At 37.4% G+C, this 12,897-nt stretch overlaps 5 protein-coding genes across 5 annotated transcripts; 3 read left to right on the plus strand and 2 right to left on the minus strand.

The window, feature by feature from the left end:
* Window positions 1-1,037: 1,037 nt before the first annotated feature.
* Window positions 1,038-3,372, plus strand: FDP41_008767 (uncharacterized protein; the record flags this gene model as incomplete). Its single annotated transcript, XM_044712655.1, has 4 exons — window positions 1,038-1,296; window positions 1,756-2,102; window positions 2,277-2,849; window positions 3,016-3,372. 4 exons carry the CDS (start codon window positions 1,038-1,040, stop codon window positions 3,370-3,372), a joined length of 1,536 nt encoding a protein of 511 aa, XP_044557629.1.
* Window positions 3,373-3,723: 351 nt separating this feature from the next.
* FDP41_008768 (uncharacterized protein) lies at window positions 3,724-4,422 on the minus strand (the record flags this gene model as incomplete). Its single annotated transcript, XM_044712656.1, has 1 exon — window positions 3,724-4,422. One exon carries the CDS (start codon window positions 4,420-4,422, stop codon window positions 3,724-3,726), a length of 699 nt encoding a protein of 232 aa, XP_044557630.1.
* Window positions 4,423-4,479: 57 nt separating this feature from the next.
* On the plus strand, window positions 4,480-6,984 carry FDP41_008769 (uncharacterized protein; the record flags this gene model as incomplete). The annotated part of the gene is made up of 4 exons (XM_044712657.1): window positions 4,480-4,924; window positions 4,980-6,079; window positions 6,272-6,485; window positions 6,668-6,984. The coding sequence occupies 4 exons, from the start codon at window positions 4,480-4,482 to the stop codon at window positions 6,982-6,984; spliced, it is 2,076 nt and encodes a 691-aa protein (XP_044557631.1).
* A 677-nt stretch (window positions 6,985-7,661) lies between these two features.
* On the plus strand, window positions 7,662-11,891 carry FDP41_008770 (uncharacterized protein; the record flags this gene model as incomplete). Its single annotated transcript, XM_044712659.1, has 1 exon — window positions 7,662-11,891. One exon carries the CDS (start codon window positions 7,662-7,664, stop codon window positions 11,889-11,891), a length of 4,230 nt encoding a protein of 1,409 aa, XP_044557632.1.
* Window positions 11,892-12,247: 356 nt separating this feature from the next.
* On the minus strand, window positions 12,248-12,652 carry FDP41_008771 (uncharacterized protein; the record flags this gene model as incomplete). Its single annotated transcript, XM_044712660.1, has 1 exon — window positions 12,248-12,652. One exon carries the CDS (start codon window positions 12,650-12,652, stop codon window positions 12,248-12,250), a length of 405 nt encoding a protein of 134 aa, XP_044557633.1.
* Between the last annotated feature and the right edge of the window lie 245 nt (window positions 12,653-12,897).

Consider the following 12,897-nt stretch of genomic DNA (forward strand, 5'->3'; position numbering starts at 1 on the left):
CAATATGGTTTCAGCTGATGGCTAGGAAAAGAGAGAGAAGGTGGTTGGAATTTTTTATTGTAGTGCTCCAACAACACTTGTTTCTAAGTTTGGACTTGACGATTGCCTAAACCATCGTCTGAGTCAGCGTTGTTTTGATGAATTGTTTGTCTCTCTCATCTCCACTCTCGTCGTGAAATAGTGAATGAAATATGTTGAAGCTCTCTTTTGTGTTGTTATTGTAGTAGACACCATTGTTGAGAGAGATGATATGCATAACAACAAGATGAAAACAAAGATACATGAGGATAATTATGATAAAAATCAATCAACTTGGTTTATCTCCCATTCAGAGAAGTGGACGTAAATTCTTATTGACATTGGGGACATTCCACATGAATGGGTTGCTTTCCGTCAATTAGGGCCATTGTCATCCAAACACTCTTCTGATCCATGTCCCTTGATTCTACGATGAATATGTGAACATGTACGTCTAATTTGAAAATGTATCTCATAAAAGAATGAGTACAAAACATGAGAGCACACTCAACTTTCATTCCTTATTTGAAAATCACATGTAAAACGAATCTAATCATCCAAAATCTCTCAAAAAAAAAACAGAAGTTGATTCCGAAGAACAACAACAACGATTTTTAATAACAGTGCAACGACAACAATAACCACAAAGGGTCATCCTCGGTTGCTGGTACTACTATTGTCCCGAATTAACTGTTGCTAAAACTGCAAGAAGAAAAAACGTGCGTTTCAGAACAATTGTTGTGGTTTGAATTTCAGTTCTGAAACTTTCTTTGGGTTGGCTCACTGAATCAACCATCATCAATTACACTAAAAAACAGCCCAACAACAGCCTTCTTCTGCACTGCCATTGGTTTCACTCAACAACAATCACTACGAGATCAACAACAACTGAATTTTGGGTCCCGTCATTCCCGGCATCAACAACTTCTCCATCATCAACAACATTTAGCAACATTTAGTTTCCGTTCGTTGTTGAACAAATAGATCTAAATATAAAAACCAACATCAGCCACCACCACATGCCTCTCAACGTACCAAGGAATTCTAGGCTTGTCTCCATTCTTTGTCATTCCTGTTATGGCGCCGAGCAGGAGAATGAATTACTCGAACATTACGAAAAGGAGGAAAAAGTTATTTCAAAACAGGCTGCAATCAGTAGTACATCGACGAATGGTCTTCTGACTGCTGCCGATATTGCCAATGTTGAAATTAGTAAACCCACTAATTTCAAACGAGGAATACATATTGCCATTGATGAGGAACAAGGAGTGTTAAAAGGTGAGTTGTGTTATATTTGCTCAATGTACACGAGTTGTTGGAATTCATGATCATGTGTTTACTTGTGTAATGATAATATTTTGTGATGATCATCTACAATCATAATACACGATGGTGTTGCAACATGTCCATCGTTTTTAACTCTCTGCATCGTCAATCACAAAATCAACACACAAAATCTAATTATTTCTCACACTTTACTGTTATCATCACAATCAACATTTGCGTGACCTCCTTCATTGATATTCAAAATTCATGCTCATCGTGTTACCGTTGTGACTTTTTCACTTGACACATGACATGTGTTACCTATTTACATTTATGGTACTGTATTTTGCTACGACACGTGAATCATGGCACAAACAATACGTACTTGTCGATATTTTGAATAACTATGTGGTCGCTTTGTTGATTCTCCAAAATTTTCCATCAATCCACAACATGCACGTGTCTCCACAGGTGTTCCTGAGCAATGGAGAACCATGGTTGGTGAAGCTCATTCCTATGATAATTATCGTAAAATGGCTGAGGAAGATATTGCTCCATATTTAATACCTGAAATAGGTCACGAACAAAATCATGACCGTTCACATTCTCATGAAGAGGGCTCGGAAGGTTTTTCTGCACTCGTCATTACCCGACCCACAGAATTTACACATCACATTCATGTCGATTATGATCCTGAACGAGGATTTATTGGATTACCTGATGCCTGGAAAGAGATTCTTGAAAAGGGTCTTAACAAGGGAGATATCACTATCGATGAGGTTATGAATCACAAAGAGGATGCAGCAAGAATTGCAGGGGTATGTATTGGAGGTTTGAAAATTTGTCACATGCATTTATTAACATTCCATCGTTGTTGTCATTATTATTATGATTATCAATATCCATTTGAATCTATATTTCAACACATTGAACTTTGTCATCATCACATTATTGATTCGAATATATTTCCTTTTAATAATTCTCAATGACAGTTCATTGATGGAGGTTTAACATTGGCTCCACTCAAAATTCCTACCGCAGCATCAAAACCCAAGAAGCGTCTTCCAGACTTTATATCGAACGAAGATCCAACAAAAATCTTCTCACATCTCAAGCCTATTGATGAAGGAAGTACTGGTGTAGTCATGCTAGGCACGCACATCAAAACGAACATTAAATGTGCTGTGAAAAAGATTGAAATTCAACAAACCACCAAATTGGAAACTCTCGAAAATGAATTGGCCATGATGGAATCTTGTTCACATCCTAACATTGTACAATATATGGGAGCTTATCATCATGACCATTATTTGTGGATTTCTATGGAATTTATGGACGGAGGAAAACTCACTGATATCTTGTACAAAACCATTCTTAGAGAGGATGAAATTGCCTATGTATTGAAAGAATGCCTCAAAGCTCTCAAATATTTGCACGATAGCAACAAAATGCATCGTGACATTAAGAGTGACAATGTACTTGTAAATTCGAAAGGAGAAGTGAAATTGGCAGACTTTGGATTTTGTGTGGAATTGACTACAAAGAAGGAGAAACGTAAATCAACCGTATGTTTTTATACCATTCTATTGATTTTGAATTTTCTAACAATGACATGATTGGCACATGAAAAAATCATTGATGAATTGCAATTCATTCGTGATACATTTGTCCATTATTACACATTTGGTCCATTTTTACAATGATGTAAATGATGTTGATTTCTCCATTTAGGTTGGAACTCCTTATTGGATGGCTCCAGAAGTGATTCGAGCAATTGACTATGGTCCCAACGTTGATATTTGGAGTTTGGGTATCATGGCATTGGAAATGGCTGAAGGTGAACCTCCACTTATTGAGCTACCTGTATTGAGAGCACTATTCATTATTGCCACACAACCTCCTCCAACGCTACGAGAACCTCATCGATGGTCCAGTAGTTTTAGTTCCTTTTTGGCAAGATGTCTCGTCAAGGATCCAGCTGAGAGAGCCTCTGCAACAGAGTTATTGGAACATCCATTCTTACAAAACGCATGTGCTCCATCGAGAATGTCTGATTTATTGAAAAAATATCACTTATTGAAGCATTAATACAGTGGAATGTGCACCGATAGGCATTCATACACAGTGTTCAGGAAAATATTGTGGAATGTACACTGTGAACACATGTTCACCTACACGCGACTCAACACAGTTTGTAATTTAACATCACTATTTAGAATACTTGTATCATTACGTACTGTACAGATACATTTCTATAACTCTCTTATCATCTCATTGATGACGCATCATCATTAAGGTATGAAATTTATACAAGCAAAGAAAGTAGAAAATAAATTTTTGTGGAATCGTGTCACATTATCCATTTGGAGACAAAAATTTTTCACACATACGCACACAAATCATGAATACACACAAAACATTGGAATCTCTAGTCAATCTCTAATCACCCAAATTCCATGGATCAAAATTATTCAACGCATCTTCCACTCCTTCCAGTCCCGATTTGAAAATTGCCATTTTCGCCAATTTTCTTCCTTCTTCATCTCTAGTATAGGCAAATGGATTAAACATGGTATGAACGACTCTCTCCATATAATGAAAATGATCTTGTCGGTTCATTTCAATCGCTGCCACACTATGACAGTGAAAAATTTGAAGAAATAAACTTAAATTTCGCAACACAATTCCATCCTTATTCTCTCCACAACAATAAATTCGAGAATCGAGAAGATCCATCACCTCCGTATGAGCCACCACATCGATATATTTGGATTCTGGAGTTGGATAATTATATTCCACATAACCAATGTTCGATTCATCCAAATGCAATTTGAGTTGATTCCGAACCGATTCCGAACTTGTTCGAATAATCAACTCGGGTTCATAAAAGAAATGAAAGTACGGATCATGTTTCAATCCATTGATTTCCCGATGATAGAGATCATGCAAGAGTTGACGTCTCACCTCCGCTCCGAGTTGATAATCTTGTTCCGATAGATGTGATTTCTTGGATTTTAGAGCTTTCCATGGATAACCAGAAGGCCACTCATGAATGTGAATGGTTTTCATCGATGTGTTGAGGCTCACATGGTTATGATTGAAAGGAAGAGTGGAAGAAGATTCAGTTGATAAAGACATTTTTTTTGTTGTTTTTAAAAATCGGAGATCTGTAAACTCCGCGTTTGTTACAAAAAAATGATGGAAAACAAACAAGAGGAGACTACTACTTCGAACGTCATCATGACATCATTGTCGCCACCTCCACGATCGAACACTCCTCCGACCAGTTATGAAACTTTTTCCACACCTCTTCCGATGGAAAATGTAGAACTCTCTCAACAAGAACAACATTCCTCTGCACAGAGTTATCAGCAACATCATCATTATCACTCGTCGTCTTCATCGACCAGTTCGAGCCATCGATCACGACGACATCAAAAGTTGTTGGAAAATGACGATGATGAGGAAAATCCTTCATCTCTCGAACAACAACAACAACATAAAGAAGAACAATCAGTAAATGAAAAGAAGACTCGGAATGAAACTTCTCATCGAGACCATTTGGAAAATCATGACGATCATGATGGAAATTCAAATCCAATTCAATCAACGCCAAAAATTTGGAAAACTCGAATCAAAAGTTTTGCAAATTGTCTCTTTCATAATTTATTATTAATTTTTACATTGGTTTGGAGTCGTGTTGGGATTAATTATTGGAGTGAGTGTTAATGTTGCAGAGAGTGAAGAAAATTCAACACTCGAAATTACACCTGCCGTGATTGCTTATGTGAAATTACCTGGAGATTTATTATTGAGAGCTTTGAATTGTTTAATTGTACCATTAATTGTATCGAGTATGATTAGTTCCATTACGTCGATTGTGGATAGTGTACATGCGAGAGAAGAGACAAGTGTGACAAATTCAGCTCCCACAACAACAACATCTCTCACACAAAATGACATGTCCAATAATATTAATAATAGAAAACACAAAGCTCTATTGAAAATGGCCTTAATGACATTATCCATTTATTTAGTAACCACTGTAATTGCAGTCATTACAGGTTTAGTGATGGTCAATGTCATCAAGCCAGGACAGGTCATGATTAATAATCCATCCACCAATTCTTCGATTACCACCAAAGAAGGAAATTCCTTAATGTCACAATTCAAAATATCAAATTCAAAAATTCAGTCAACCTCTCCATCCGAAATACCTTCAACAATGGTTTCTTTGAATGGAGAATTATTTCCTCTGAGTGGAGTTTTACGAACCATGAAAACACAACAAATGATGTCAAGTGACATTATTTCAACAGGAAATTCTTCATCAGGAACCAACTCATCTTCTTCATCCTACAAACAAATAGTTTCCATTATTGAAAGCTTTATTCCCAATAATCTCATTGACGCAGCATCTGCTGAAAATGGAGGAAGTGTCAACGTTCTTGGCCTCATTGTCTTTTCGATATTTATGGCAATTGTGATGATTCAAATTGGAGAACCTGCGAAACCAGTCATCAAATTTTTCAAAGCATTGAATGATATTATTTTGAAAATGGTTGCTGTCATTATTTGTTATGCACCGATTGGAATTATGTTCTTAATTATTTGGAGATGTGTGAAAGAAAAATATTTACTTCAATCGTTGAGCCAATTATTGATTTACATGCTCACAGTATTGAGTGGTTTAGTTATTCACTCATTCATTACATTGACAATTATTTACTTGGTTTTGGTGAGAAAGAATATTTTGAGACATGTTTGGGGTGTGTTTTCTGCTCTATTGACAGCTGTAAGTATATATTTTCACTGAATTTGAAACAAAATAATCATTTTTGTTAATAATTTCATTTACCATGTTAACTATAATGGTTGATGTGAAAATTTAACATGAATCCACTTAACCACAAATTATTTCATAACGGATCTTCTATGAAATTCACGAATCATGATAATGATGAACATGTTGTGTATAATTCAAAAGCTGGGAACTTCAAGTAGCTCTGCAACTCTTCCATTGACCATGAAATGTTGTGAAGAGAAAATTGGAGCTCAAAAAGAAGTCACTTCATTTGTATTACCACTGGGAAGCACTGTCAATATGGATGGTACAGCTCTATATGAAGCGGTTGCTGCAGTTTTTATTGCACAATCGTTGCAAATCAGTCTTGGAATTGGTGATATGATTGTTGTGGCAAGTAAGTATGGTGTGTGATAACAACATTACAAATTATGATTTCTTATTTTCTCGACAATTTGATTATTATTGGTAAAAACAATTTTGAACAATTATGAAATTCGCATCATGTCATTATCGCTTTGTCAATAATGTTCATGACATTCATTCGAATGGAACCTATTATGAAATTGATTTTTCAAGTCACTGCAACACTGGCAAGTATTGGCGCTGCAGGTATTCCTGAAGCAGGACTTGTGACATTGATTCTAGTGATTGAATCTGTGGGGCTACCCAAAGAAGCTGTTTCTCTCATTTTGGCTGTAGATTGGTTTCTCGATCGATTCAGAACTTGTGTGAATGTTTATGGAGATACCATTTGTACCGCCATTGTCGACAAGTATGTTCGATTTGACAGAATTTCTAAAAAGACTGATGAAGATTCTCAGATTGAAAATGATCGAAACAAAATGAATGAAATTTCACTTGACAATGTTTCTGAGAATACTAAATTGGTTTAATTGTTGCTTGAAATAAATATAGCGAATTTTAAACAGTAAGTTCTCTAACGTTAGATTTTGGTCAATTTGAATTCTCCATTTGTATCATCAATGAAATTGTATTCATTCATTAAAACAAACGAGTCCTTTTAAACAACAACTGTTGAAAAGGAGGATGCATGAATTTCATCTCCCAATCCTCTCGCTCCCGATTTCGATCAATTCCGTTGATTCGAACAATTTCTACGCAGATTGAAAAAATGTCCAATTGTTGAATCATCACTATCATCATTCTATCAAAATTATCAGATCCGATTTCATCCAAAAGCCAAGGTTTATTATTATTTTCTCAAGCGAGCAAGCAATCATTCAATCAACAATAATTCATTTATTTGCAATCAATTTTTTGTTATTGTTATTTGTTTCCTTCTCTTGCAAGACCAAAATTCGGGATTTCAATTAAGACCATACCTACCTATACAACCCAGGTTGAATATTTGCTGTCCTCTTTTAATTTCACGTTCGTTCTGATGTCATTGATCAACTCTTCTCCTCTCATCATCAACAACAACAACAACAACGAAGGAGAACAATCAACCATTGTTGAAACTCTACTACGCAGTTCCATTTCATCGCCCTCATTGCTATCACAAGAAACGGATTCTCTTCTTCTATCACAAGCATCAGCCTCAACCAACATGGCCTCTCAACAACATTCAATAATCACTCCTCCGAAAGGCCTATTCATATCGGTTCCATCTTTAAATCATGGCATGATGATCAATTCAACGATGAATCATCTGATCGGCAACAACCACCTCCACAACAACAGCAACAACCTCACTCCGAATGCAAATGGTAACAATGCATCCATCAACCATTCAAATTATTTGAATCATCACCATTATCATCATCATCACTATCCTCTTGTTGCCACCTCCACTTCTCTTTCGTATGGCACGAAAAATTCTTCTTCATCATCTTCATCATCATCATCACTACTACATTCGGGAGCATCCACTACTGCTGCCTATCCATCTTCCTCTCCGTTGCTGGCCAATTCATTGTCATCTCCAACTCTCACAGCTTCAAATGCCAATATGGGTCAAAGCTCACCTCTCTCTCCAATGAACAATAATCCTTCCCAGGCCAACAATACTTCTTCGAGTGACATTAACGCATCCAATTCTGAAAATCAAGTGGAGGATTTTGGAATACTTATTACTTGCTGTTTGCAAAATGATTTCATTGGCAAGTTTCCAGGCTCGGTTGGTACCAATTATTCGAGTTCCTTAGATTATGACTCGAGTACATTCATGCATGTGGGAAAACCCGAGTCACAACGTCTACTCGGAAGTGACTACAAGAGTGGTCCATTGAAATCATTCATGAGCTGGGCTCGAAGACAATCCTCGAATCATTTAGAAATTATTCATGTGCGATTTTGGAATGAAATTGATGAGAACAAGTGTAAAACTGTACCTCATCATAACAATAGTAGCGACGGTCACAACAAAAAACATCACCCCTCCAGTGCAAATGCAAGCTCTCCAATACATTCTCCCTTCCTTTGCAATGGCTTATTCTCAGTGAAAGGCACCTCGGGGGCAAATTTAGTGTTGAATCTCGATAAGGACATACCTAATAGAGACAATGAGTCCTATGTAAATATTACCAATGTGAATGCATTCTATGGTACAGATTTGGAGTTAAAAATTGCAAATGCCATCGACCGAAAGCAAAAACAACTCGATGCAGAAAATTCAACCAATGGAACCAACAAAAAACTCAATGTTAAAATTGGTGTGATTGGTGTTTGGACTGAATCCACCATTCAATATTTATTTTATGAACTATCAACGAGATATGCACGATTTTCCAAGCTGCTTTCAACATGCTCAGCATTGACTGCAAGCCGATCACGACATCAACACTTTTCCAGCCTCCAACAATTAGAAAGATACTTCAATGTTTCGATATTGTACAGCTTGTGCGACTTTCAGGAATGGCTAATACCATTCTGGTGGAAGAAAAATCCAAGTAGCTCAATAGTCAGTAGTGGTAGATTTTTATTTAAACAATTGGTTCGTTCGCCGGGTGCGCCACAAGATTTGAGTGCATCTTCAGAGGTTTCTCCAGTGCCCATTCTGGATTTGATGGATAATGAGGAATGCACTTCACAACTAGGAACAAGCTCCGCCGATGAGAATGTAGTCGCACATCAAATAATGCCTTGTTTTCATTGGAAATCGATAGGTGATGATTTGAACAAACTTTCAGATGTTGATAAGGAAATTATTTGTTTGCTTTATCATGATAGTACAGATGTAGTTTTTTCACGATTGTCTGGAGGCCACTCTGGATCATGGGTTTTCAAAGTTCGATCGAAAGATCTCATGGGACATGTACAAGCAACTTCCATTCTCAAGATTGGAAGAAGAGGACCCATCACAAGAGAACGTGTGAATTTTGAAAAAGTTGAGGAAATTTTGGGAAACAATGCACCTCAAATTCGTGGATTTTGTGAGTTGAAAGATCGAGCAGGCATTAAATTTGCCTATGCCAGCATGATTGAGGATGATTTTCAATTTGCCTCATCAGATTCAGATTTAATGTCTCCAAAAAGCCCAACCTCGCCTCACATTGCAGCGAGTGCAAAACGAGCTCCATCATCGTTTCGAGAATTGTACATGAGTGGTGGAAGTATGTCAACGATCAAATCCGTTCTTCACCGCGTATTTTATGGCGTCTTGGGAAGATTTTATGATGCAGCTGTGTCTGAACAAATTGACTTGTTTGAGACCTATGATTTTGATGGAAAGGGATGGGCATGGCATACAGGCGGAACCGATAATCCAGATGCTGTTCGAAATCGAATTGTTTCCATATTTTCCGAATTGCAAGATTGTTCCTTCTTTGAGCCGAGACAAATCCCAAAAACACAACAACAACAAAATGCATCCACAACGACCGGCACTCTCTCTACCCCAACCACCTCGGCTACTTCTGCATCATCCAGTATTGAGCCCACTTCAGGAAGTATTTTTGATATATCACCAGAAGAGTATCATGGTTCCACACATGAACATGTGAAAACCTCAACGAGTAGTAGCATAACGACATCCTCAACCGCAAGTACAAGTCAAACCGGTCAACTCTCTCCTTCCAATTCTCAAAGTCCAACCTCTGCAATTCCTAATGGTGGCACCACGATTGGTACCCCCTCGAAAATACCTACACAACCCGGCGAAGAAAAGTATTTGATATTTCCTGGTGGTTTTCGTGTGAAAAACATTGTTCATTTCCTTCGTGACTCGCTTCCAAAAATCAAACAGGGATATTTGGCAAAATCTTTCCACTATGTCTCCTATGTTCATGGAGATTTAAATGGCAGAAATATTATTTTGGATACGAATGAAAATGTGTGGCTGATTGATTTTGAATATACGGAGAGAACTCATATTCTAAAAGATGTCGCAAAATTAGAAAATGACATTCTCTTTGAATATACACTTATTGATAGCGAGAAGGAACTCGAGGAGGCCCTCATTATTACTAAGGAACTCGTTTCAGTGAAGGATTTAGCTGAGCCTTTACCAACAATGCTTGTTGGTTTGAAATCTGAAAAATTGAAACGAGCTTGGGAAGCAGTTGTTGAATTGCACGGCATTACGAAACGACTTGTGAGAGGTGACCGTAATCCAGTTCAACTCGATATTGTGTTATTGAGATATACTCTCCACAGTGCAACATTGAGCTCTCTCAACTTGTATCAGAGAGCATGGGCCATTGCTACTGCTTGTGCATTGGCACAAAAGATTGAACGAAAGGCCTTTCGTAATGACAAGTATCATATTGATTGGATTAATCTGAAGAGCATTGATTCCACCATGTGGGTGACACCCCATTCAGCTGAAAAACCAAATGAACACACGTCGACGACCTCAGAGCCCACATGTGGTGCCTCCAATCATGAAGAAGAAGAAACTCATGCCATTAAGAAGCGAAAACATGGGCGATTGGGAATATCAATCTTACCAGGCCGACCTTCTCATGGCGGTGTCATGCAAAACGATTTACGAGTTCTTCAAAAGAATAATGTCAAGAAACTTGTCATTTTGGCAACTCAAGAAGAGCTTGAAAGACTGTCTGGAGATTTGATTCAAGAGGCAACCAATCTCGGCATTGAAACGAAATTTGTTCCAGTCATGCAAAGACATCCACCTCCAATGAATTACACAATTTTATTGTGTGAATGGATGAGAGAAGCTATTGATGTGAATATGGAGAATGTTGTGATTGTATCTGTTTCAGGTCTAGGTCGTTCCGGTACGCTAGCTTCATGTCTATTACTGTTACGACAACCATTGGCACTGGATGCAAAAACTGCAATGAATGCTGTCAAGTTGGTGCGAGGTCCGAGAGTGATTGAAAATTCTCGTCAAGCCAAGTTTGTGGAAGAATTTCATCGAATTATTTTGAGAAGGTTAGAAAAGGGTGTGATCGATTTTTCACAGCAGCAGCAGAATCCTTCCCAATATGCATACAATAGTCACAACAGTATCAATTCGAGTAGTAGTGGTGTCACTGCTACAATGACGACAGCATCTCCACGAAAACCCTCATTGGGAAGCCTTCAACAAGAATGTCATCCTTTTACGCAAAATTGTGGCGAGTCTTCTCCACGGAAACCCATCTTCACACCCTTACTTTTATCCAGCCATCATCATCACTATTTCAATGGTGGAAATAACACACCCTCCATGACAGAAGATTTGAGTATTTATTCTCCTCTTCCAGTTTCGTCGATTTATTTTTCGAACGGTAATAATGGCAACACGATGACGAATGAAGAGCAACAGAAATCAATGATGAAAAGTGTGAAATCATTCGATTCCCTATCTTCAATGTTTTCAGAGAGAAAATAAAAAGGATATGTCTATGGAAATAGTTCAAGGAAATGCTTCTCGAATCGTACGGGATCAGTCAAACTCTTGTTGTTCATATCTTCGAAACAGCTTAAAGACAAAGATACCACTCCAACAACACACTTTGACTTGCTTCTGAAGCGACAAAAAGAGAGGACTAGTAATGCACCTTTGCACTTCTCAAAAAGAGAATGCAAACCAAATTTTTACCACAAGCAAACTATTTGAGGAAAAGATAAAAGTGTCAACTTTAATAAACTTGCAATATTAAGTGCAGAATAAGTTAATCTACAAGTGTTTCATAGAGTGGCAAATCGCTAGCTTGGAGATGGGATTCATAGAACTAGAAAAGAGTGTTAATCTTCCACTCCGTCATCTTCATCTCCATGATGATCCACTGGCAAATCGTATGGCATATAATCGGGAATAATTTCCTTCACACTTTGAAGGAAATCTCTTTTCATTTGATTATAACTTCTAATCAACGATGCAATACTTTCCATCAAGGCTTCCCTAGGTTCACTATCCTCTGTTGTTTGAATTTTAATTTCAATATGATGTTCTAGTGGGTGCGGAATTTTATATCCAGCAAATAACACTCTCCTATCTTCATGTAGACGCATCCGAATAATATTTCCTAGTGTGTGATCTTCCTTGTTGATGATGAAATTGGCTGCGTTGGGCATCTTTTCAATCTTCTCTGACTTGACTTTGATTTCTCCTTCGAGATCAAAAAGTTCATAGGTTTCTGGTTTGTTCATTTCCGATGGGGTGATGATTGTGTATGGATGATCGAGAAGATGATGTCGGTGAAGGAGAAAATGAGAGAGTGTTTTGTTTTGTTATTTTTTTTTCTAAAACTTAAATTAATTTCATCAATTTCATTTGCAATTTTTTAATACACCAAACTCAGGACCATATATTTTAATAACATTATTTATAAATTAATAACAACAACCACCAAAATATCATCAACAATTTGCACGAGGAAACTCTTTCTTCGATT

This window comes from Naegleria fowleri, assembly GCF_008403515.1.
Source record: "Naegleria fowleri strain ATCC 30894 chromosome Unknown tig64, whole genome shotgun sequence".
Lineage (NCBI taxonomy): Eukaryota > Heterolobosea > Eutetramitea > Acrasida > Naegleriidae > Naegleria > Naegleria fowleri.